Raw genomic sequence first — 26483 nt, 5'->3', positions numbered from 1 at the left:
GATTGTAGAATCATCCGAGCTCTCTCTAGTGCGATAAAGCTCTGAGTAATATTGGCTAAAACTACCTACAATCTCCGTAGAGTCAGTTAGAAGCTCCCCATCTGCAGATCACAGCTCCGTCACATTTCCCTTCTCCCTTTTATCTTGCAGCAGGGCAGCTAGCACCGCGCGCGGACGCTCGCCTTCTCCGTAAGTCTCAGCCACACCATACTTCCGCAAGTGCTTAATTTAACCGTCTGCAGTTTCATGATACTCCGCTAGTGTCTATTTTAGGTTGTCGGCTTTCCTAGGGTTGTCGCCTTCTAGCACTTCCTTTTCTAACTCTGCCAGCCACCCTTCCAGTTTAACCAGGCGCTGTTGATTCGAGCTCAGTAATCCGGAGTGTTTGGACATGGCCACCCCCCTGTTGTACACCTTGAACGTTTCCCAGACTGTAGAAAACCTCTGAACAGATCCAATATCGGTATCAAAGCAATCCTCCACTGCTACATCTCATTCGGTGCGAAACACACTATCCATCAAAGAGTGTGAGGGGGAAGCGTCATGTGAATGGAGCCGTTTTTTTCTCTCAAGCCTTCAATATCTAACAGAATTGGGGAATGGTCGGATAGAGATCGGAGGAGTACCTTACAGTCTTGTACCTGTTGAAACAATAGCCTTGAAACAAACCAATAATCAATTCTGGTATGCAAATTGTGTGGGCCGAATAATGAGTGAATCCTACTCATGAGGAGCGCTCCCACCAGACATCCAGTAGTTCCAGCTGAATCGCAATATCATATATAGCTCTGGCTGCAGCCGACGGTTGCTGCGCCGGTCCACCAGAGCAATCTAATGAGGGGTCTAATTCACCAAAATATGACAGCCTATAAATATTTCCAATGCAACGTGTTTCAAAAGCTTTCTTGACATGTCATGCATTTGGGTGGGTATTCAACGGATTATTATTTGGAGCAGCCTCATAATACCTTTCTAGTGTTGCACTGTGAGGGGTTGCCGAACATGACATGCCGGATGTTGGAACCTAAGCGCACATGTTGGCACAAAGGCTTACCTGTCAGGAGGGCTGCGACGCGGTTCAAACACAGAAGGACGCCGTTATCCCCAATAAATCCTCCCCCACGTCATCTGCCTGTACAGCGTCAGGACCTCTACAACCCCAAAGAGGAAGAAGGCGGGGCTAACCGAGGAAGCAGTCCATCGCAGGAACTGCAAAGGGCCAAAGAAACCGACAAGGGGCGCGAAGGAGCCGGAAGGAAGATGGAACGCCGAGTGGACCGAAATCGGGAAGGAGAAGTCGCGGAAGGAGAAGTCGCGGAAGAACAGGAGGAAGAGGACGAGACGTGGTGCGAGGACTGGTGGTCCCCACAGGAGGTGGCTGAAGAGCGCCGCAACTCCGGAGAGTTGCGGCAGAGCCGGTGAGTGTTCGGAACCTGGGGGAAAAGGGAGCGGGGTAGCGGGAGGAGTGAGGGTGTATGGGTGGGTGGTGGGAGTTTCCTGATAAAAGGAGGGGTTGTTTCCGCCATGGTTTCTTTTCTGGTAATGGGTACACAGCGATTTCCCCCCTACTGTCATATGTGATTTGGTGAACGCGATATCGGCAAGATTATAGGCGGTTTGCCCATCTCAGGGCTGAAGACCCTAATACTGAGATTATCCCAGACCGTTTCTGTTCATACCCTTTTCCACTTCCCCTGATTTCCCTGTGCACTGTACCCAGATAGGTCCTTCACTACCTTCCCTCACACAACCCGACCCTTCCATGCACTGTGTCAACTCCCTTTATTCATTAACACCAACCGGGTGTGGTGACGGTGTCGATATTACCAGGAAAGGGGAAACCTAGAAAGAACTGACGGCTCCCTGTTCTTATTTTCTCTTCTGAGCCTCCCGGGTGGAACACCGAGACTATATCCAAATACCATTGACTTTAATGCGTTAAATAAAAACAGTTCAACTGGCACACTATATACAGCCTCCTCATCTGTTTATCCGGTCCGCACTCGCACAATTGGTGTCAGAAGTGGGATTTGCTGGAGACATGGAGGCTGTACTAGCACGAATGGCTGAGAACCAGGAGAGTCTAGGGAAAGCCATGGAGAAATTCCTTGCAGTTGTAGAGGAGGACCGGGTAAAGTTGCAACAGGTAATCACGGAACAAGGCCAGTCCCTCAATACCACAATGGGGAAACTTGTAGACGCCATGGGACAACAAAGAGGACCTAGTACCTTACCCTCTGTGATCCTACAGAAATATGTAGAGGGGGAAGACCCTGAGTATTTTTTTTAACAATTTTGAAAGAATGGCAAGAGCTGCAACCTGGCCCGTTAACAAATGGGGCCAATACCTGGGACCTTTGTTGTCTGGAGAACTGCAGGCATCATACCAGGCTGCCAACATCCTTGGTGTAACTCCCTATGCCGATATAAAACAATGCATATAGAACGCTTAGGTGTCGACGACGAAACCTACAGGATTAGACTTAGACAGATTAAAGAGGGACCACAGAAACCCCCAGAGCTCCATATTTCCGTGTGAAAGACATGGCAGATCGGTGGCTAAAACCCACCACCACCACAAAGGAAGACATAATGGCTAAAGTGTACTTAGAACAGTATTTGTTATCTCTCCATCCACCTATTCAGAAGTGGGTTAGACAACATGCCCATCTCACGCTAGAGACAGCCGTGGAAAGCGCTAACGACTATAACAGAGCTCAAGAAATACAGAAGAGACGCGAAGAAACCCCGGGGAAAATAAATACGAGCGGGGGACATCGCCCTTCTCGGACGCTGCCAGTGAGAAAACCTGACCCGGTGACAGTCGTCCCTGGACTCCCAGTGTTCTTAGACTTAGAAAATGCTTTATTCTATTTCACAAATTGATAAAATCATAAAAGCAACAATTCATTACAAATATGCATACATAATTAAGTTAAGAACAAGTAATACATTTTCTTTTCTTCAAAATACTTTTTAAAAAACCAATCACGATTCCTACACAATACATGTCATTCAATAGTTGCAAAAATAAAAGGGCCGGTCGACATTGCCGCCATATACCCTGCTTTAATAAGGGTATAATCCATCTGGCCCGTTCAATTGCGTAAAATTCACAAAAGAAAATTACGTGTAATAAAGATTGATTTGATAAGTTATCACACGACATTTAATAAGCGGTCTGGACCAATCATTAGTGTTAGGGAACGTGACCAGGCGAAAAAAACAATCAAACCTAAACCTGGTCAAAATATATCTATCATATCCCCCTAAACACCACACTAAATAGGGTTGAATGGAGGTAGAGACCAGGGTAAGTTGACGTTGGATCACGTTTTTTTTATTTAGCTCCAGCCCCAATCGTATTGACTCAAAATGGTTCAGACACAATACTATAAGATCTTTTCTAGAAATGTTGAGTAAGGAATCAGGGTTACTATAAAACTCAGGCCTGCCCAGATCTTTAGAAAGATTACAAATGTAATTCAACCATGGAATCTTTTTAGCCTGATCCAGACCCATGGCGTCTTCAATTATATCTTGGTTTAATCCTAGATCAGGTGATGTCCAGACTCTATGCCATAATAGCATTGGTTGCATTTTGATCACATCTGTAATATACGAATTCCCAGTTCTCTATGACAATTAAAAACAGTTGCACTTTGGGGAGTGGCTAAAATAAATCTTAAAAAAGCATTCTCTACCACTTGAATAGGTAAAACGTCATGAACCCCCCAGACCCCTGCTCCATATATGGCTATACTAATACACTTTGCCTGATATATTTTCAGTAAAATCTCCGGCGGCCTCTTACCCATCTTTTTGGAAAAAATCATTACTGCCGCCATCGACCTCTTGAATAATAGGGCCCTGTTCTTTATAGGTGGACCCCAAGAACCTGAGTCCTCCAATAAGATGCCAAGATAGGAGAACGTTTTTGTAGGTTCCATTTTATCTTCCGCTACAAGAGTACAAGACCTGCTCTTACCCTTACCACGGGACATGACAAATGTTTTCTTAACATTGAGCTTCAAACCCCTATTGTCCATGAAGTCAATGTAAGTGCTTAGGTCCTTCTGGAGACCCAGTGTTCAGAGCCCCAGGACCAATGGTGTTAAGAGCCCCTACACCTGGACAACAATGTTATAGCTGTGGCGGTATGGGACACATTGCCCGTTTCTGTCACCAAAAATAGGAACCAATGTAGATAGGACTCAGAAGGAACTATTGTTGTCTCACCCAGTCCACGCGACAACCTGCTTATTGCTGTGACGTGTCGGTAAATGGACATCCCATGACCGCTCTAGCTGACACAGGCAGCAGGCAACGTGTGATGCGACCCCAGGACCTGGGACTGGAGCTTGCCGTCATTGACGGTACCGTTAATATTCAATGTGTCCATGGGGATACGAAAACGTACCCCCCACGCATGTTAGTATACAACACGCCACGGATCCAGGGTTTGAGTTAAAGGTTGGCATCATTCTCCGATTACCTGAACAAGTCATCTTAGGGAGTGACTGCTCGCATTTGCCGAAACTGCTTATGGAAACGGCACAGAAGGAGGAGGAATGGTGGGGCAGTACTCCCTTTGCTCAAGAGGAGGATCATGAATGTCCCCCTTCTAAACCAAGAAAAATAAAAACCCAAACACGGAAAGAAAAAGGACAAACCCCAGGTGTTTCCCCTGCTGTACCTGTAGAAAATCCCTGGGAGAGCGACAGACATTTCCATACCGCCCAGAGGGAGGACCCGGTTCTACAGGAAGCAGCCTGGAATCTAGCCCTAAGCCAAGAAGATCCATTGCACGTATGTCCCTATTTCTTTATCAAAAGCGGGTTGTTGTACCGAAAAGCTGAGCACAATAGCCCCCCTCAGTTGTTGGTCCCTGCCCCGTTTCAAGACAAAGTACTCTACTTGGTCCATAGTCACTTGTTAGGTGGACATTTTGGGGAGGAAAAGACAGAACAACTCATAACAAAGCAATTCTATTGGCCTAGTATTCATAGACAGATAAGGACATATTGTCGTGAGTGCCCCGTTTGCCAGAGAAATAGTAGGTACAGACCTCCTAGAGTCCCCTTACATCCGCTTTCCATCATCGAGGAGCCCTTTTTTCGGATCTGGATGGATATGACAGGGCCCCTATTGCCTTCACGTAGCGGGTGCTGGTATGTGTTGGTCCTGGTGGATTACGTCACTTGTTTTCCAGAAGCAATTGCTTTGTGCCATCCCGATGTGTCTAGCTTAGCTAAAGCCATGATATCGGTGTTTTCCAGGGTGGGATTCCCAAAAGAGATTCTCACAGACCAGGGGAGCCCATTCGTATCCAAATTGATGAAGCAAGTGTGCTCACAGCTAGGTATCAAACAGATACGAATGGCGGCATATCATCCCCAAACTGATGGTCTGGTCGAGTGCTACAATGCGACTTTATAGAGACTACCTTAAAAAAACGTCTTGCCCTTGAGTCTAAACGATGGGAAGACATGTTTCCCCTAGCGTTATATGCAATCAGATGACAGACCCAGAAGAGTACAAGGTATTCCCCTTTTGAATTGCTTTATGGCCACCAACCTCGTTCCCTGCTGGACATGCTCCGTGAGACCTGGGAAACTGAACCCCACAGTACAACACCATTGATAGAGTACGTCAGCAATTTAAAAACCCATCTAGGACAGATACGGACAATAGTCCAGAATAATTTGGAAAAAGCACAGGAGTCCCAGAAAGCTCAATATGATAAAAATGCCAAAGACGGGTCCTTTTCACTAAGAGACGCTGTACTTTTCATGATGGCATCATCAGACCATATGTTACTGGGACAATGACAGCTTCCTTACATTGTGCTGGAAAAGGTGACGCCTGTCACATACAGATTAGAGCTTGATAAAAAGCGAGGCGCCTCCCAAATGTATCACATCAGTCTTTTAAAGAAATGGAAGGGACCGCTTCCCTCTTTAGTTGGGAATGTAGGGAGCCACCAAGCCTTGTACTGTCAATGTATCAACAGCGAATTGCCCTCCCCTTTGAAAGACAATATGGTTGATATCCTACTACCTTTGCAAGACGACTTTTCCCTGACTTGGTAAAACCACGTTGGTAGAGCACGCCATTAAAACCATCCCAGGGAAAAAGGTACGTCTTTGACCATATTGTATACCAGAGGCTCGCAGAACAACCATTCGAGAGGAAGTTCAAAAGATGTTACCAATGGGGATTATAGAACCCTCGGTGAGTGAATGGAATTCACCCATTGTTCTCGTACCGAAGCCAGATGGCTCAGTGCGTTTTTGCATTGACTTCCGAGAGGTCAATAAAGTATCTGAGTTTGACACATATCCCCTTCCCCGAGTGGATGAAATGATAGAGAGGATTGGGAGGACTAAGTATATCAGTACCCTTGACTTATGTAACGGGTATTGGCAGATTCCCCTGAGAATGCAGGATTGAGAGAAAACAGCGTTTTCTACACCTGACGGTTTGTTTCAATTTGTAATGTTGCCCTTCAGGTTACATGGCGCACCCACCACATTTCCAAGGGCCATGAATATAATATTACAACCCTATGAAAGATAGGTAGGGGCATATATAGATGACATAGTCATTTACAGTGAATCCTGGGATCAACACCTGATCCACCTGTCTAAAGTGATTCAGGCTTTGGGTAATCATGGTCTCAAGATAAACCCGACTAAGAGCCACTTAGCCACCCAAAACGTGAAATATCTCGGTTACCTGTTGGGAGAGGGTGTGATACGACCCCAAAGCAACAAACTGACCGCCATATCACAAATACCCTTTCCCCGGACAGCCAAAGCTTGCTGAGCATTTTTGGGGTTTCTCAGATATTACCGCATATTTATACCTCAATTTTCACAACTTGCAGCCCCTCTCACAGATCTCTTACAAAAGAGTGCAAAAACCGAGGCTAGACAGAGGGACCTTAGCCCTGAAGTCATCCAAACATTTGAAACACTTAAGGCATCCCTAACCTCTGATATCGTATTAGCCAGCCCTGATTACACCCTACCCTTCATCCTACAGACGGTCGCCTCCGATCAGGGGTTGGGAGCGGTCCTGTCCCAGAGAAACCAACGAGGCGAGGAAAGACCTATACTGTATATAAGTCGGAAATTGTTTCCAAGAGAAAGGAACTACGCAGTAATCGAAAAAGAAGCCCTGGCCATAAAATGGGCCATTGACTCTTTGAAATATTATCTGGAGGGTAGGGAATTCACACTCTATACCGATCATGTCCACCTAGAATGGCTAGCGCGCAACAAAGGGAACAACAAAAGGGTGTAACGTTGGTTTCTATCATTGCAACCCTATAGATTCCATACCAGACACTGTAAGGGAACAGAACAGGCGAATGCAGACTTTCTTTCTAGATAACCCTGTGAAACCCCCCCTATGGGAAGGACAGCAAGGGAAAGGGGATGTGAGGGGTTGCCGAACATGACATACAGGATGTCAGAACCAAGGCGCACATATTGGCACAAAGGTTTACCTGTCAGGAGGGCTGCGACGCGGTTCAAACACAGAAGGATGCAGTTATCCCAATAATTCCTCCCCCATGTCATCTGCCCGTACAGCGTCAGGACCTCTACAACGCCGAAGAGGAAGAAGGTGGGGCTAACCCAGGAAGCAGTCCCTCGCAGGGACTGAAAAGGGCCAAAGAAACCGACAAGGGGCGCGAAGGAGCCGGAAGGAAGGTGGAACGCCGAGTGGACCGAAATCGGGAAGGAGAAGTCGCGGAAGAACGAGAGGAAGAGGACGAGACATGGTGTGAGGACTGGTGGTCCCCACAGGAGGTGGCTGAAGAGCAGCCGCCACTCAGGAGAGTTGTGGCAAAGCCAGTGAGTGTTCGGAACCTGGGGGAAAAGGGAGCGGGGTAGCGGGAGGAGTGAGGGTGTACAGGTGGGTGGTGGGAGGTTCCTGATAAAAGGAGGGGTTGTTTCCGCTATGGTCTCTTTTCTGGTAATGGGTACATAGCATTTTTTCCCCTACTGTCATGTCTGATTTGGTGATTTGGTGAACGCAATCTCGGCAAGATTATAGGCGGGTTGCTCGTCTGAGGACTCGAGACCCTAATACTGAGATTATCCCAGACCGTTTCTGTTCATACCCCTTTCCACTTCCCCTGATTTCCCTGTGCACGGTACCCAGATAGGTTCTTCACTACCTTCCCTCACACAACCCAACCCTTCCTTGCACTGTCAACTCCCTTTATTCATTAACAACAACCGGGTGTGGTGACGGTGTCGATATTTTCTGGAAAGGGGAAACCTAGAAAGAACTGACGGCTCCCTGTTATTCTTTTCTCTTCTGAGCCTCCCGGGGAAGGACCATCCAGCTCGTAGACGCCCCAATTGAACACAGAGGAAATTTGGAACCACCAAAGAAGAGAACCGAGAACAGTAGCCGTGGAACCCCGAGACTATATCCAAATACCATTGACTTTAATGTGTTAAATAAAAACAGTCCCACTGGCACACTATATACAGCCTCCTCGTCTGTTTATCCAATCTGCACTCCCACATGCACTCTCAGATGAACTCACACTGATCTGGGTGTATCAACCTTTGCATTAATCTCAGTAGTCTAACTGCCAGTATTTTGTTCAGCAATTTTAATCAGTTATCACCATCTCCATTTTGTTTCTGCCATGCTTAGGGAGGGACACAATTACTGCCTCTCTAGGTATGGTTGATAGGCTGCTCTCTCTCTTCAATGTATTATATACACCTCTACAAAGACTCACATTGACTGGCCTATATAATCTATGTAGCATTCTGCAGGATGGCCATATGTCCCTTTAATGTTATATCTAACAAAACTCCTAATTGCAGGACTGACCGCGATTTCGATAATTCCTCCCCTCAAGTGTCACCGCCTCCTGAATGTGCACTATGGCGATTCCTGCTTCCTGCAAGTAAGCTTGAATTATTTGTTCACAGAGGACGGATCACAAGGCACACAGCTCCTCACCTATATTTTGAAAGGCACAATTTATCTCTCTCCAAGTGCACTATATGTCCTCAGTACATTTGAATTCCAAAATAGGGGTACATCTTAGTTTGGTGTTCGTCAAATACCATACTCATCTCATTCATCATGGAATTTTGCCAGGTAAACCTTAAAGTTGAAGATTCAAAGCACTTTCATAAGCTCAGATATATTTTTCCTTTAATGTGTTAAGGTGTATGCAAATCAGGCTGGTCAGGTTCCCTATTATCAAGGTCTATCCACATACTTTCCTGCTTCTTAATGTTATAGAGTTTCTTTGCCATGAGGCCCCTGCAGACACAGAGGGCAAGGATTGTACACAGAGCCATGAGCAACCATATGCAGGAATGATTTACTTGTGTGTGATAACTTGATACTAGTAGCCCTGCATGATCTACAATGCAGCGCACACAGCACTGACCAAAAGGTTACAAATACAGAAGACACCCTGGCATCCATGGACAGACATTTGAGGAGGGCAGAATTGTCTACAGAGGGGGTGTAAGCAAAGGTGATTTCTTTGAAGCTCTTGCAGGTAAATCTTGTATTAGAGGATAAAGCACTTCAGGAGTTTAGAGACTGGGCCAAACCTTCCAGGAACCAGGAGAACTAGATGGAATGCTTTGGGGATACAGTTTGCGCGTCTAACCTCAAATTGCTGGGCATGCAGGGTCTGCCTGGGGGCTCCTCCTTGAGTGTTCAAATGGAGAGAGGCTCACGCCTCCCTACACTTCTTGGTACAGGTGAAAAGAGGGAGGAGTGACAGAGATGGACACTTATTGCTATGATGTTTAAGAAATCTGAGAAAGACAGAACCTTAAGGAGGCAGACAAGCATTGTGACATGCCCCTAAATGGTGATGAGCTCTTATCCTTCAAGAGTACAGAAAGTGACAATTGCGGAGCAAGTTAAAGCTATAAAAAGTAAAGAAGGAGCTCATCTACTTTGGGTTGGAGGCCTCCATATGGCATTTCCAAAATCTGAGAGCAATTCACGATGGTGTCACACATGGCTTCATGTGACTAGAAGTGGCAGTAGCCTTTTTGTTTGCTAAGAACAACGTAGAAGCAACCCACAAGACGAGAGAAGCTTACACTTTTTCTTATTTGTGGGTAGTGACTCCTGGAGGTATATTCTTTGTTGGGCATTATAGTTAGCTCTGGATCTTTGGCCAGAATGGAGTTATGGGTTAGGTGAACGTATATTCTTCTGGATGTAGTCAACACTGAAGGTGTTGTTTCTTGTCCATGTTCTCTGACTTCGTCTCTTTACCCTGCCCACCATCCCACCCAGTTATGTGTGTGGTGGGTGGAAGCAAGAGCAATGACAGAGGAGAGATGTAGAGTTGTCTTTGCATAGAACTGATAGATTCGCACCCTGAATTGTCCGTTATAATGCTGTCACCATAAGTGTTACACTGATGAATAAATGCTGTTGAAAGTTAGGAGAAGGCTATATCTCCAGTCAAAACTCCAAAGCAGGGGCCTGTGGTGTTATTTAATGAATGAAAACAGATAACCCTTTAGAGTAGGTGTTCAGCTCTGGGATGTATTAATTTGAATTAGATTACAAATCGTTAAATAAATGTACATTTTAAAATGCAAGCAATTTTCATGGTATAAAAAGATTTCTTACTCATTAAAATTTTCCAAAGCAGCTGCAAGATGTTTAGAGTCAAATTTGCAGGAGTAGTTTAATTCATTGGCAATTTGCTGTCTTAATATTTGCATTTGTCCAACCTTAAAAGAGAAAGAAAGAGACAAAATGTATTAATATCTGATAATGTAAAGAGCAGTGTAGTTTTCTCCACTACAAGTCAAGTATTTTTAAATGGTTAGATGTCAGTCTTAGGAGATTGGTTTACAATAGAATTACATTTGTCATGTCAAATCACACTTTCATGTTGGTTTAGTAAGCTGGGCACTATTTTAGCCTCCCACACCGCATGAGACCTTTAAATAAATCTATCAGTTATAACATAAGGTTGAACTCCATTTAATGGAAATTGTACTCTTCAACAAGCACAGCAACTACTGGAATGAGTTCCTATGGCCAGCTGATATTCCATCATGTCCACTAAGAGTCCTTTAGGTTAGACATATATTTGAAGTCCACAAGAACTAAGACATAGTACTGCACTCCAAATCCACTCTTTGACAAGCAACTTTGACTCTAAGCTTTACTAGGACATTTTCCACACAACAACTACTCCTCAAACACCTTCAGTGCAGTCATTGGTATTCCTACAACACTTATTTTTTCTTGCCAACTAGGAAGAAAAACAACCACATTCAATGCTGAAAAGTACAGACACCCACCACCATGGTTGACACACATGATCATATCACTCAAAATTAAATTAATCCATGTTACCTTGCCTCATCTTGCCCATTATCTTTTAAAGATACATTCTCTCTTGTAGGGTACACTCTTCCTGCTCAATATCTCTGGCATTTCTTGCTTTCTTTAAAGGCAGCAACTTATTCCTCTTCAGAAACTCAAAAACTCAGCTCCAATTCAGCAAAGCCATCAAAGCTCAACTTTCACTTCATAATTCCTAGACCAGTGATTATTTGTTCACTTAATTTTCACCTTTCAACCTTTCAACTACACTGGATAATAATAATTCTTGCGATGTGCAAGACTACCAACGAGCAAATATTGCACAAGCCACTACTATATATAAAGCAAGGTATACCACCACGCAGCTGTCACTTCAAAAGTATGCTGATGCTATTCATATAGCGCCTACTTCCCTTGATGATGAGGAGTTGAACTGCATTGTAGATAGCTGGTAAGCTACTCTGCAGAACTCCGAGTTAGTGTGCAGTGCTAGTTGTAAATGTTGTAGTTTAGGATATATTATCCCACATTATCAGGGTTGATATATTGCTTAGTTACGTACAATTTTTCGTCTATGTGGAAGTTAGTATTTAAAAGTTTTTATTGATTCAGATGCTTTCGTTATGTGTTGATTTGCATTCTTATTTGTGTCTATTTGAATACAGAGAATGTGTATTACTCTATTGTTAGGTTGTGATAGTTATTGGACGGGAGTAGTCTTATTAGAGAATACAGTTCTACATATTTTGGGTCATGCTTATACAGGCTGGGCAAGGGTCTGGTAGGAATTTGTTTGGAAGGTCAAGCCATACAGGACAAATGTTTACATTGACTTACATGGATTCAGTTAGTAGCCACATGAAATAAGCCTTTCATGCAAGACATAAGCATTTTGTGATGGCTCATGTTATATCAGGTCTTGAATGGTCATCAACTAAAGATCAGTGATAAATGCTTGGTAGTCAAAGTGTTGAAGATGGAGAGTGAGCTAATAAAGCAATGGTGTTCACAATGTCACCATTGAATGGATGTTAATTTGAATTCATTCCACATCTGGGACAAAACCATGGCAGGTTTTTGTCAACAGATTGTTACAATAAGTATCAAGTTGGAGCTGAGAAGTGAGAGTTCACTCCAATTACTTGGAGGGAAGAAACTAGGTCAATGGCAGACCTATACTTCTTTGGGTCATAGGTCATAAGTATTTTTACGTATAAGTACTACAGAGACTTTAAAAAAAAATAAGGCTAAACCTCTATTAAGTTATGTCCTTTGTGCAGTAGACTTTCCTTGGGTAGCAAAGATGAGCAGTTAAAGCTTAATGCAAGTGGAGGTAGCTGTTAGAAACAGTAAATAATTCTCAAACTCAATGTCGAGTTAGTGCGATGTCTTCAAGGTAGAACAGTTTTTTGTTTATATTACAGATAAATGAAGAGAACATTTACAATTATGATATATGACAAAAATCAGAAAGTGGTACTTTCTGGTGCTAATTTACAAACCCAAATATTTTTTAGCATTTGCATGCACTGGGTTTAGAATACTATTTCCAAACAGTCCCAGTCAATAAGACGCAGGTACCAGACAAAAGAATACAACGTGACACGTTTGCTATGATATTTTGGGCTCTTTGTATCAATGGCCTCTGGTTCTTGGTCTTGAGCCCCAATTTATGAGTTTCCAGTAAAAAAAATAAATCCTTTCAGCACAAAAAAACACAAACCTCAAGGAATTATGTTCCCACCCAAGTAAAGCCAAGAAAGAAATTTTTGGGGTACCAATATCCAGTTCTAAATGGCTACGGGGGATTCAATTCTTGATGTCCAGCCAGAGTTCAGAAAACTGTGACTGTCCGAGGCAACCAATCATTTGCCTTGTTTAAATTTTAAGTTCTTTCCTGTTCAGGATAACGGGTAGCCCGCCCATTCATCTTTCATTTCTGCAGAGTCCTGTTGCAGGTAGCTCTAGAGAAGGTTCATTGGAAGTGGTCAAAACATTCCGAGCAGAAGTCCATTATTGCTCAGTGACAGACAATGAAACTCCTTCTTCCTTAATGTTCATGTTTTTTCTAAGGCAGGGCAAGCTCATTATGAACAATGGTGGGGTTGGGGAAATTCCTGTAACTCTTACAGGAAGGCTCAGTTTCGGGGGAGGAACCATGAGCAATAAGACATGCAGGCTTCCATGATTACCATATGCAAAGAACAACCTGCAGTGAGACCCCCAGTTTAAGTAGCCATTTCTTTTCCTGCTTTTGGGTGCATGTCTCGCTATTGCCGAATACTACATCCAGCACAAAGTATCTTAAACAAGTATCCTGAACATCACTGCAGAACAAACCACTCTGTCGGAAGTGGCAGAACAAAAGTAACCAGTGAGGCCAAATTGTGTTCATTAAAAAAAAAAAAAAATGAAACTTTTTCACAGCATTCATAGAAGTAAATAAAGTTGGTTTCTCTCCAACACCTATGAACAAATTAGTTTAAAATAAGATGACCTAAGACTGGGAACCTCATATCATGCTTCCATCATGCTTGTCGAATCCCCAGCTAACTGCTCAGTTCCAGGGAAATAGTATTCCAGATGAGGGCAGGAAGTGATGCAATTGGAAGCTATTGCTCTTTTAGCTTTCAGAAATCACACCTAACATCTGTCTTGCGAATAGAACATCTTTAACAGTTACAGGAGGGAAGGATTCACCCAACTTCATTTTGGGTCATTTTACAGCTTGGATCTAACCCATGGTGAGTAGCAAACCGCCATAAATAGCAAGAAGATGTACATCCCTGTCAATGCCTCGCTATTCATGGCACACACAGGTTATATACATAATTTATACATAGCTATCTAAGAATTACATTTTGGGTGATAAGTACTGTAAAGTGTGTGGGTAGGAGTTAGCTAGGAAAACACAAGTGCAGCCTGCATAAGAATTTTGAACACTTTAATTAAATGGCTGGAACAACAGGGATGATCTCATGCTCAATCAGAGACTTTGGCAGAATAAGTAGCCAGTCAAGATTGGTCTCCTTGTCCTTTCCTCTTAAGCTTTTTGTGTCTCCAGTTTAGCCATGGATGTGCTTTTGTAGTGTGAATATGGCACAGAGTGAGGAATTTCTCTGTTAGGTTGTCCTACGTCATGATCTTGTCGCCCCTAGATTGAATTGGACATGTGTTGATAGAGGAAATCAGTAGGGTTCTTCTAGAACGAGGATTGACATTTGTCTATTTGATAATCTAGTTGGTCTTTAAGAATACAGTGACGGGTGCACAGATACCATCATTAAACAAGGAAGTTGAAGCTGGTAGGTGATGGTGGGTTGGTGGATTGGCAAAGGCTGCTAGTACTCTTTTTCCTGGAGAATGTGAGAGAAGGCTGGAGACATTTCAGAAACCCTATGCATAGGCACTTAAATCCTGTAAAACAGTTGATCTGTATGCATGTCAAAGTGCAGATCCAACAGGTTTTCAGCCCCTAGAAAAGAACACTGGTTTTCAGATAGACTTGATTGGGCAGAAGCAACCTAACTTTTTTTTCTGAGTTTGGAAAATATATTCCCAGGTGGCAAAATCCCTATTAGAATGCGGGCATTAGGGTGAAAAAACCATTGATCAGTTTTGTTAATACCCATCCAAGTTCTGACTTTATGGGTGTTTATAATCTTCCAACCAATCAAAAGCTCTCCCCTCTATCAGCATTTATGTTCCCACACCTAAATGGCTGAAAATAATTTGCTGTCCCAATGTACATTTGTGCTAAACTACAACACCTGCTATCAAATGCAAACTATAAACTTTAATGAACACATGCAACAGTCAATTTGCACTAATCTTTTCAAACATCACTTATCCCAATAAAGTTCTTGAGTTTACCTTCATTATAGCTTCAAGATAGCCAATCCAAATCCTTTGCGTTTTGGCAATTGTAGCAGAATAAACTTTGCTTGAATTTGCTGAAACAAAGACTTTCTTTATAAATATAGTACTTTAGTACGAACAATAATAATCATGTGAGCTCGATATGCTTGGGACACAAATTCAGAAACAACAACTGTACTAAATACACCATATGTTATGAGCCAAAGTTGAAGGTGTGGGCATGTGGGAGGTAAGACAAAGGAGAACCAGTTTATATAAAATAAAACGTGTACTATTCTGGACCAAATACATAGCTGTGTAATTGCGCTTCAGCCTCATTTTTCATTAACAGGCATTTTTGATAATATATCTATTGCTTTTGACACTAGAGATGGATTGCTCAACATTTGTCAAATCACTAGTTTAGTCAGCTACTGTTCGACATGCCAATTTTCTTGCAGATACATCCAGTTAAAGAAGGGGACTGTGTTCATAAAAGAAGGACTTTCACAACCAGTCTAAGAGGCTAAGGCTGCCCTAAAAAATACATAAAAGGTCTGCAGAGATAGGCAGACTACAGAGGTCCTATCATCACACAGGGTGATCTTCACCCTGCTATGTTAGAGACAGAAATGTGTTCTTCTGTGGGCCAGAGGTGTTGATGAACTATGGGCGGAACACCCTACTAATATCAGGTGGGGACGGGATTCAAGGTGGTTTGGTGTGAGTAGGGATTGGGGAAAGTACAGCGCCTTGTTACACTGTTGTTGAGTTGTAATGTGACATATATATCAATAAAACCAATAAAATGCGTTAAAAAAGAAGTAATTTCGGGGCGTGGCTTGACAGGCGAAGATGGCGGTCGCAGCCTTGTAGAGCTCCCGCCGGCCCGGACGATATCCGTCTGCTTATCCTGGCCCCTGAGCCCATTCCGCCATACCTTAGCGGGGCGAGTGTCGGTGGTGGTGCTGAGAACCCTCCGGCTCCACGAGTGGCTTCCCTGAGCGGCCCGGCGAGGCTGCGCTGCCGCGGGGGGCGTGCGGCCTGGTCTTTGTCACCGAGACCGGGGCCTCGATTTTGGAGCAGCTGTGGGAGCATTGCAGGACTGGCGGACCGCGCGGCTGGCGGGCTGACCCTGGGCGGCGGAGGCTCCGAGGTGCTGTGGCTGGGCGCCGGACTGTCTTGCTGCACACGGGGGAGGCGATTGGAGTGCCTCGGCCCTCTTGGAGGACGCGGAGGCCTACATCGACGCTGGTAAGCCGCGGCCTTGATTTTCGTGCTCCCGGGCCCGGCCGCAGCCCGGGCCGACGCTGATTGCAGGAGGTGCCTGGGTGCCTCAGTGACTGTGGTGACCGCGACCGGCTGTGAGTGGCGCTGCAGGGCCGTACTGCAGGTTGGGGTGCTGGACCTGCTTGAGGCTGCCTGCGAACTGTCTTGACCCTCCTCCAGTCCGTTGTTGGCGTGGCCGGCAGTGGGGCTGTGAGGGACACCCGGAGACCCGCGAGGGCCGCAGGGTCCGGAGCGGTCCACTGAGTGGCCCACGGAGTGGCCGAAGAGAAGGGGGCGGACTGGCGACCGGCCTACATTAGATCAGTGACGCTGCCCGGGCTTGGCTGGGGACCGGTTCATCTCCGGTGGCCGCGGTGCCACGGACATTCCCACTTGGCGGTGGAGGACCTCCTGCGCTCTTTTGCTTTTGCAGATTCTTCCCATACTGTGGCCCTACAACTACAAACAGCCATGACCAGGGGAGGTGGTGGCCCGCCCAAGCAGGGGCCCATCGACAAATTTACAGGGCCCAGCGGAGGGTCTGGAGCAGCTGGTGGCGGCGGTGGAACAGGGCCAGATAATGCGGCGCTCATGGCGGCGATCACCCAGTCCAGGGATATGCTGGACGCAAAGATTGGGGCAGTGGGCGCGGATGTGACTCTGTTGCGCCAGGATCTGCGAAATGCCGTGGCACGGATTACGGAGACGGAATCGAGGATCTCGGTGGTAGAAGACGATGTTGGGACCCTGAAACGCAAGATGGCTGCGATGGAGCACATCCAAAAGAACCTTGCGACCCGAGTGGAGGATGCTGAAGGCCGCGCACGTAGAAACAACCTTCGCTTTGTTGGCTTTCCGGAGAGGTGTGAGAAGGATAATATGGAACTGTTTCTAACCCAATGGCTAGAAAGCTGGCTCCCCTCAGGGGCCCTTTCCAATTGCTTCATAATTGAACGAGCACACCGAGCCTTGGCACAGCGAACACCGGAGGGCGAGCGTCCCAGAGCTGTAATCGCCAGACTCTTGAACTATCATGATAGGGACGTTATCCTACGGGAGGCGAGAGCCAGAGACTCCATTATGTACGAAAATCAGAAGATCATGATCTTTCCCGACTATACCAGATTAGTGCAGCAGCAGCGCCGTTCCTTTTTGGATGCCAAGGCAAAGTTACGAGGTCTGAAGATTCAATATTCTCTATTGTACCCGGCCCGCCTGCGGGTTGTTTATCAGTCCCGGACTCACTTTTTCGATTCTCCTGAGGACGTCTTCAAGTGGACCGACGAATCTGTGCCGATCAGGCCGCATGCCCAGCCGGGTCTGAATCCTGGTGCCCCTGGAGGTTCGTCGCAGGAGCGGAGAGATCAGCCGGTCCGGAGCGGACGACATCGGAGGTCCCGGTCGAGGAAGAGGTCCGCCACCGCTGGCGCAACTCAGGATAGTGGAGCTATTGCATCTGACCACTCCGAGGATAACTCTTGAGACCCTGGGAAGGGACGCACTACTCGGCTGACGCAGTGGACTCGGACTGCCGGAGGGCCCACGCCGGGCTTCGTCCCTGGGAAGTACGGGCGCTGCCCACAGTGCTTGTTCTTGGGGATGGTTTAGCTGTAAATGGTGTTGCGGATGGTGGTTCAGGGGCGACTTGATGGGGGCCTCCAACTACCACACGTTGTGGGTGTTGACTAGGGGAGGGGCGGGCTTTACTGTTCCTAAAGGGTGTTGGGATCCATTGGTATGGTTGGTCTTGGGCCCTCTGTTTTGGGCCCGGGGCTGCCCATGCCGCGACAGGTACTTCAGCGTTCTATGAGGTATAGGGGTGGAGGGAGTTGGGGGCAGGGGAAGGGGGAGGGAACTGTAGAGATATGGGTGACTGGGAGTGGGGGTCAGACAGGAGTTGTTATTGCTGATGCTGGGAGGGTCTGGGACGGGCGGGGGGAAATGCACGTGCTGTTTACAAATGTCCTGAAGAAAGTGCGAGGTGTGTGGGGGTGGCGCGGAGGGCCTACTTGTTGGACCTCACTTGACTATGGCTGACATGCCTCATGGACTCCCCGGAGAGTCCCTACGGATAATCACCTGGAATGTCAGGGGGATGCTTGATAAGATTAAACGGGGAGCTGTTTTGCGTTGGGGGAAGAGGGAATCTGCTGATGTGCTCTTGCTCCAAGAAACACACATGATGGGCTCTAAAGTACTTAGCTTGCAGAGGTTTGGCTATCATCAGGTCTTTCATGCTGGTTTTGTCAGGGGGTCCAGAGGTGTTGCTATTCTGGTACATCACAGGGTGGCCTACGTCCATGAGAGGCAGTGGGCGGACCCACAAGGTCGCTATATATTTGTCAAAGGTATGGTGGGTGCTGAGCCGGTGGTTTTTGGAAGTGTCTATGCCCCTCCCCCTCTGAAGTGGGCCCTGTCTGAGAAGCTGTTCACGGTGTGGGATGATATCCCGGAGTCCTTGGCTGTGGTTGGGGGCGACTGGAATGAGGTGATGGATGTTTGTATTGACCGTCAGAGGCGACAGGGGGTGCTCGCTGGCTCTTTCCCAGTTTCCCCTACCCGATTGCAAGCTATGGTTGAGGGATTGGGATGGGTGGATGTGTGGCGACATATGCACCCCGCAGCGCGCGACTACACGTATGTCTCTGCGGTACATGGCTCCTTCTCGAGACTGGATTATGTGTTCGTGCCTGGTGTCTGCCTGAGCAGGGTGCGCGAAGCTGCGATATTACCGAGGGGACTGTGAGATCATTCCCCAGTATCAGTCAAAGTAGAACTCCTTAGGAAGCGACAACCCTTCCGGTGGAGGATGTCCTCATGGCATCTTCAGCAGCCCAGTTATGTCCAACATCTGCGGGAGGCGATCGCCCATTACTGGCGGGAAAATCTACTAGACGGTATGGACGCAGCGGTGGTTTGGGAGGCTATGAAACCCACTATAAGGGGGGTAGACATCGCGTGGTGTGCTGCGGCCCGTCGCAGACAGCGGGAGTCGACCACTACGGCTGCCAAACTAGTGGAAGACCTGGAGCAACGGAGTCGGGGAGGGGGAGACGAGGTAGCGATACGGTTGCTTCTCCAAGCACAACAGTCTTATGCATCTCTCTTGATGGATGAGGCTAAGCAGGCGTGGTTGGCCACGCGGAGCAGAATATACCAGTGGGGAGATAAGTCCTGTACCATGCTCCATAGGTTATGTCAGTGCAGTCTTCAACCGATTACACTGCCGGGCCTCACTGCTGAGGACGGAGTGGCGATTACAGACCCAGCTGAGCTTGCGGCGAGTTTTGCCAATTATTTCAGGGCACAATATGCCCCGCGAGACTGCCTCCCCGTGGACGACGTAGCTAAATTCATAGACGACTTGCCGCCTAGGTCTGTCTCCGATGAGGCCAGGAAGGCGCTCGATGCTCCCCTTACGGCTGATGAACTAGGGGAGGCACTGGGTCAACTTAATGTAGGGAAGGCACCTGGACCGAGTGGCTACCCCTGTGAATTTTTTAAGAAGTTCCAACTCCTCCTGGGATCCCATTATCGATGCGCACTGGAGATGGCACGCGAGCGGGGTAGGTTGCCTCCTGACTGGCGTCACGCTGAAATTGTGGTTTTCCAAAAGCCGGGTAGACCCCCTGACAGACATGATTCGTATCGCCCTATCTCATTGCTCAATATAGAGGCTAAAATACTGGCAAAGGCACTGGCAAACCGTTTACTCCCATATATGACGGACCTGGTCCACCCTGACCAGGCCGGCTTTATGCCTCATAGGGCGACATGGCACAACATCCGGCGTGCGCAGGCGGCGGTAGATGCCATGGGGGCCACGGGGGAACGAGCGGCTTTGTTACTGGCTGATATTCATAAAGCTTTTGATTCAGTTAGCTGGGCGTACCTCTTTGCGCTCCTGTCTCGTCTTAACCTGGGCCCAGTGTTTCTGACATATATTTCACTGCTGTACACTGATATTACGGCGTCCGTGCGGGTTGCTGGGGCCATATCGGAGACGTTTTCCATTGGACGGGGGACCCGTCAGGGGTGCCCATTGTCCCCATACCTATTCTCCCTGGCCATGGAGCCTCTGGCCTCTTGGGTGCGCATTGACGCACAGATCCGGGGCTTTGTTTGGACTGAAACCCTTGTCGATAAAATTGCTTTATATGCGGACGACGTCCTCTTCTTCCTCACTGACTTGGGTCGCTCGGGGCCCCGAGTCTTAGAAATTATGCGAATCTTTGGAGAGGTCTCGGGCCTTTATTTGAATTTAGGCAAATCCACCCTTTGGGTACTGGGAGCGTGGTGGAGATGGACCCCTGGGCTTACAGTTGGCAACCGGAGGTTTGAAATATTTGGGGGTGTTCCTCTCGGAATCCATACACATCACGTGGGACCGCAACATAGTGCCTGTGTGGGAAAAGGTTCAGGCAGATATTAAAACGTGGTCCCGGATGCCTCTAACTATTTTCGGTAGATCCGCAATATTCAAAATGGTGGCTCTTCCGCGTCTTTTATACCAGCTGCAGAACTATCCTCATCCCATCCCTCCCCAGTGGTTTCGGCAGGTTAACTCTGCATTAGGTCGCTTCCTGTGGGCTGGGGGCGCGGTTAGGGTGGCGCTACGGACGTGCTTCCTCTCCACATATTGCGGTGGCTTAGCCACCCCTGATCTGCTGTCTTATTACCAAGCCTCCCAGCTGCTAATACTCAATGAGTGGTGGTATGGTGACAGGGGAGACCCGGCATACGCCCTGGAGCGCTCACTGATGGGAGATAGTACACTACACACGATTCTCTATTCAGCCCGGTTGCGGCGGACATTGCCGTGCGTCACGAAAGTTGTCTTTGCCGTGTGGCGGCAGGCATTACGTCGCATGGGCTGGTGGGGTAGACTGACTGCGGAAACGCCGTTGTGGCATAACGGACGACTCCCCGGACTGTCCACACTGCCGGGGTTCGACGGCTGGGAGGCGATAGGGATTTCGACGCTGGGTCATGTCATGTCCGGGGTCACTCTTAAATCGTTTCAGGAACTCAGTGCTGAGTTCCATATGCCCCAAACCCAATTCTTTCGTTACTTACAATGTTGTCATGCACTTACACCCAGTATTGCTGATCTGGACTCGCTCCCTGAATTTAGCCCTGTTGAGGCGAAGGTATTCATGGGAGACCTTGGAGATAAGAAAGTCTCCCGCATCTACCAGACGATGGTCACTCATTGCTCCTCTACCCTGCTTCCCCTGAGGGCGGCTTGGGAGGAAGACATTGGTCCCCTCGACGAAGATGACTGGAGAGAGGCCCTAGAGTCCCCGCGGGGGACCGCGATAGCAATGCGGCTTAGATTGATCCAGTTCAAGTATCTCCATAGGGCTTATTATACCGGGGAGCGGCTTTGGAAGGCTGGACTGATTGGTTCGCCGGAATGTCTGCGGTGTGGCGCTGCAGTGGGTACGCTGCTGCATACGGTGTGGTCCTGTTCTAGACTGATTGGCATCTGGAGGGGTGTATGGAATTGCCTATCTGAAGTTTTGGGATGGGACCTCCCACGCACTCACCGTTTAGGGTTACTCCACATACTTGAGGGGGTTGGTGGGAACTTATACAAACGCCACTTATTGCTCTTGGGGCTGGTAGTTGCCAAACGGGACCTGGCCCGAGCATGGAAGGGAGACCGAGCACCCCCCTGTGTGCATGGAAGGCCGGCCTGGACTATTATATGGGGCTGGAACGACCTGTGTTTGAGGCGAGAGGATGCCCCCGTAAACACTTCAAGATCTGGAAGAGGTGGGCAGACTATAGGGAGTTGCCTTTGGATCCCCCTGTGGAACATGAGGAAGAAGTATAGGTGGTGGTGCCATACGGGCCTGTAACTGTGTCATGCCTGTCACACTATGAACAAGTACAACCGAGTTTCTATTGCACGTGCATAGGGTTAGGGAGGGATAAGGGGCGGGTAGCGGGGCGGTTGGGCATTGGGAGTTGGTGGGAGTAGGGGTGGGGGAGGGGGTTAATTTTCTTGGTTTAATTCTACTCTAAATTGGTTATAGCTATGACAATGTAAACTGTATTACGATGCTTGGTGGTGCTCTCCTGATTGTGGGGAACCACTTCTTTCACTCTGCTCAGCTCAATCAATAAAACTTTGTTGTGAAAAAAAAAAAAGAAGTAATTTCCCATTTTATCTACCATAAGAAGTTACTTATCTTCTGTAATGCTCTTTCAGGTGGATGCTCAATCCAACCACAAAGTCCTTGCCTTGTGAATACCTTCAGGTTTCAGACGGACTCCAGGCATTTATCTCAGCATTGCTCATGTGGCAGGCAGGTGGTGGTCCGTGGCTCTGTGTTGACTCAGTCTCACCCCAGAAGAGATGCCAGAGCCAGATATAAGTGAAAACACTGCAAGGTGGATGTCAGTATCTCTCTTGAGTATGTCTGCAGCATCATACACAGAGCCTAATACATGATCAGATGTGACAGGGTGCAGATCTCAAATTTGTGAACTTTTCATACATGAAGAGTCAATTCCACAAAATAGGGTGTTGGAAGGGTGGTGAGTAATTTGTGGATTGAGTGTCCACCAAAAAGAGCATTACTGAAGGTAAGTAATTTGTTCTTCTGATGCATACTTCTTACCGCACATTTTTCAGCTCGTGAATAGATACCAAATCAGTACCTCGCAAGGTGGGAGGTCTGTGGGATGGCTCAGATTCCCTCCAATCAGGCCAGGCTATCAAGCTAGGAATGTTATCTGAACGTGTGCATTTGACACCCACATTGCATCTGACAGATGTCCAGAACAGGAGCTCCTTGCACCTACGCGGTGGTAGCAGTCTTGGTTCTGTTGGAATGGGCCCTCAGTCCCTCTTGTGGATGCTTCTTGGCCAATGCTAGCACAACTTAATGTACAGGACTATTCACCTCAATATGGTCCATTGCTACACCGCTTAACCCTTCTTTGTCCCCGCGAACCCCACTAACAGCTGATCGTCCACCCAATGGTCCTTGGTATGTTCAATGTAAAAACTCAAGGCTCTTTTGGGATCCAAGCAGTGGAACATCTGCTCCTCTTTTGAGGGGAAGTTGGAACAAAATACGTCAGCAGGGTAATTGATTGCATAACATTAAAATCTGTCACAACCTTCAGCAAGAATGCCACTTGAGTCCACAACACAAATTCGTCAGGGAAAAAGGAGGGGTACAGGGGATGAACTGATGGAGCTTGTAGCTCACTCGAAATGAGGTGAAGTTATTGCTATGAGAAACACTGTTTTGAAAGTGCCTAGATGCAGAGGACTGCTGCCTTAAAATGGGGAACACATAAGGAAAGTGAGAACCAAATTGAGCTCCCACCACTGCCGCATCACAAAAGGCTTGGGTGGAAACATATGAAGCAGACCTTTAAGAAAACACATAACAGGTGATTTAAATAAGGATGGTTGGTCCAGTAACCACAAAAAGGCCAACACATAACCTTTAACAGTTCCAATAGCAAGTCTTAGCTAGGCTAAAGACAGCACAAAAAGCAAAGCATCCAACAATTTTGCCTGTAATAGATCTGTATGCTGGGCTTTACACCAGGCCACAAACTTATCCTAGCATGTGGCGTAAACAAGTTTTGTAGATAGCTGCTCGAAGGACATCTACTACTTTGGGAGGAAGATCAAAAGCAGTCAACAGTAACTGCTCAATCTCCATGCACGTTGAAGTAGATTGTGAAGGCCCATGTGCAGGACCCCGCCCTGCTGCTGTTACAGAAAATACTCCCAAAATTGGCAACCTGATTGAAGGACAGATGCTCAGGTCCAGAAATTCCTGGTACAAGAGACTTGTGGCCCAATCCAGACTCAAAAGGATGGCTTGGGCCACTCATTCTTGATCTTCTTCAAAATTACAAGTAGGAGAGGTAGCGGCAGGAAGGCATACAGAAGTTCTGTGTTCCATTGTAGTTGGAATGCATCACAGAGAGAGAGGCTTTCTCTGAACTCCAGCATGTAAAAGTGTTTTTACTGCTATTATTGGGGGTTGCGAATAGAGAAGCCAGAGTTCTCCCCATCGTTGGAAGATGCCTTGAGCCACCTCCGGTGTGCCTTCCTCTTATGAACTGCTAGGTGCCAGCGACTGAGTTTATTTCTCCTTGTCTTTAAAGATTCTATCCATGCGGGAGTTCCTCTGCTGGCTCAGCAGTTCCAGATGTGCAGGGCCTCCTGGCACAGGGCCCAGGACCCCACTCTGCCCTGCTTTTTGGAGTATTCATCTTGCTTTTGCAGTACCATTTAGCCCTGGTGTAGTCTGTGAGGATATCAACCGGACTCCTTTGCTGGATGCTAGGACAGCCTTCAATGTCTAGTGAATGGCCTGCACCTCTAACAGACTGGTCTGGCGGCAGGTATATGTCTGCGACCAGAGTCCTCTACGCTCCACCTCTCTCAGATGACCTCCTCAACCCAACAGCCCTACATCCATCACTCGTGGGATCCGAGGGGGCAAGGCAGAAGGGCCTGCTGTGGGTTCAACTATAATCCAGCAGCCAGCACTTCAGGTCTCTTACATTCTCCTCCGAAAACTGGATAGAATCTGACACACTGCAGCGACCACATGCGTCATCTGGTGCAGTCGGCAAGCAGGATGCAGAAGGCCTAGAAGTCTAGGAGCCACTCTCACTGAGAACCACGAAGGAGGATAAAACATCAGGAGCATTGCCTGAATGTCCTGGACTCGCTGAACCGAAGGGAAGAGTCGAAACTGCACTGTATTCAGGATGGCGATAAACAGGGGCCTCTGCAAAGGAGTCAGGTGTAGCGTCAGCCCGTTGCGCAAGAACTCTAAAAATGTAAGGTAATTCGCCATCATTTGGAGGAGGGCTATGACTGACTGTGGCAAGACTGCCTTCAACATCCAGTCGTTGAAGTAGGGGTAGACTGGTTTCTGCAGCCTCAAAAGATGTGTTGCAACTACCATCATCACTTTTGTAAACTCCAGAGGGGCCACTGTAAGAAACTGGATTATTAGTTAAGCGGGGGAGGATAAGTAAGTACCTACCTCAAGTAATAATCATAATCGTTGTCATGGTGAACCACTAAAATCACCAAATAAATGTGAGCTCTATCCTCCTCTAACTATGGCACAGAGAAGACAGGCTTAACTCAAAGGAAATGTGTAAAGTATTTTTGCAGTACTAAAACGGTATTAAAGTCGAAATGCAAAACATTAATAATTCCACATTAACTCAGAAAAACAGAGTAAAAGTTCATAAACAAAATGACACCAAAATAACAAAAATCCAAAAAGGGGATCCTGATATATGATTTTTTTTAAAGTTATTACAACAAATAGTGCCAAGAATCACAAAGTGCCAATGATAGTCAATGGTCGCAAAAGAACAATACTTAATTACAATTTGACATGGGCCGGTATGGAGCACATACCACATACACTAACCAGGTTTACCCAAGTCAAAGATTTTACTTTATGATTTTTGCACTTTAAGTCCCAATTCACCAAACGAGTACACTTCTAAAGTCCCCCGGAACCACAGGGAGGCACTTAGAGACTCACAGGGTGGCAGGTAAAGGCTAACAGCAGGGTCCAGTGCTGTACAGTTGCAGGAAAAGTGCTTTGTGTCCCTCTAGCTTCAACAGGAGATCAGCTTTATAACCTTTGGATTACACTTCTTTATTTTATTGTATTTTTTATTTTGAAAAAGTTTTATTAGAGATGTTCAGCATAGGTTAATACAGAAATAATAACACGTGTCAAATGTAAGAATACTACATGGTGAAAAATATTTGTAACTGAAAAAAACACCCATAGAACATTCTTTATAAATCCACAAAACCAGAACAAAAAATAATCAGAGGATGGTGTGGATATTAAGCCCCAGAGAAGGAAGCTATAGAGAGAAAGGAGGAGAGAAGGAGGGTGGTGGTTAGGAGGAGCAAGACAAGTTGAATAATAGTGTGCACTTAAGGAAAAAGGAAAAACAAAAGTTATGCGCTTTGTGGGAAG

The 26483-nt window shown here is 46.8% G+C and overlaps 1 protein-coding gene across 2 annotated transcripts in view; it reads right to left on the bottom strand.

The window, feature by feature from the left end:
* WASHC5 (WASH complex subunit 5) overlaps positions 1–26483 on the bottom strand; it is a 415933-nt gene that overhangs the window by 145526 nt on the left and 243924 nt on the right. For both annotated transcript variants that reach the window (XM_078686781.1, XM_078686782.1), the window contains 2 exons: positions 15229–15308; positions 10648–10751 (listed from right to left, as the gene is read on the bottom strand). In XM_078686781.1, coding sequence (XP_078542907.1) covers positions 10648–10751; positions 15229–15308 — 184 coding nt within the window. The remainder of the gene's footprint in view (positions 1–10647; positions 10752–15228; positions 15309–26483) is intronic.

Source organism: Lissotriton helveticus, chromosome 4_1 (assembly GCF_964261635.1).
Source record: "Lissotriton helveticus chromosome 4_1, aLisHel1.1, whole genome shotgun sequence".
Taxonomy (NCBI): domain Eukaryota; kingdom Metazoa; phylum Chordata; class Amphibia; order Caudata; family Salamandridae; genus Lissotriton; species Lissotriton helveticus.
Note: the sequence above shows the minus strand (reverse complement) of the source record. Positions and strands in the feature narration are given on the sequence as shown.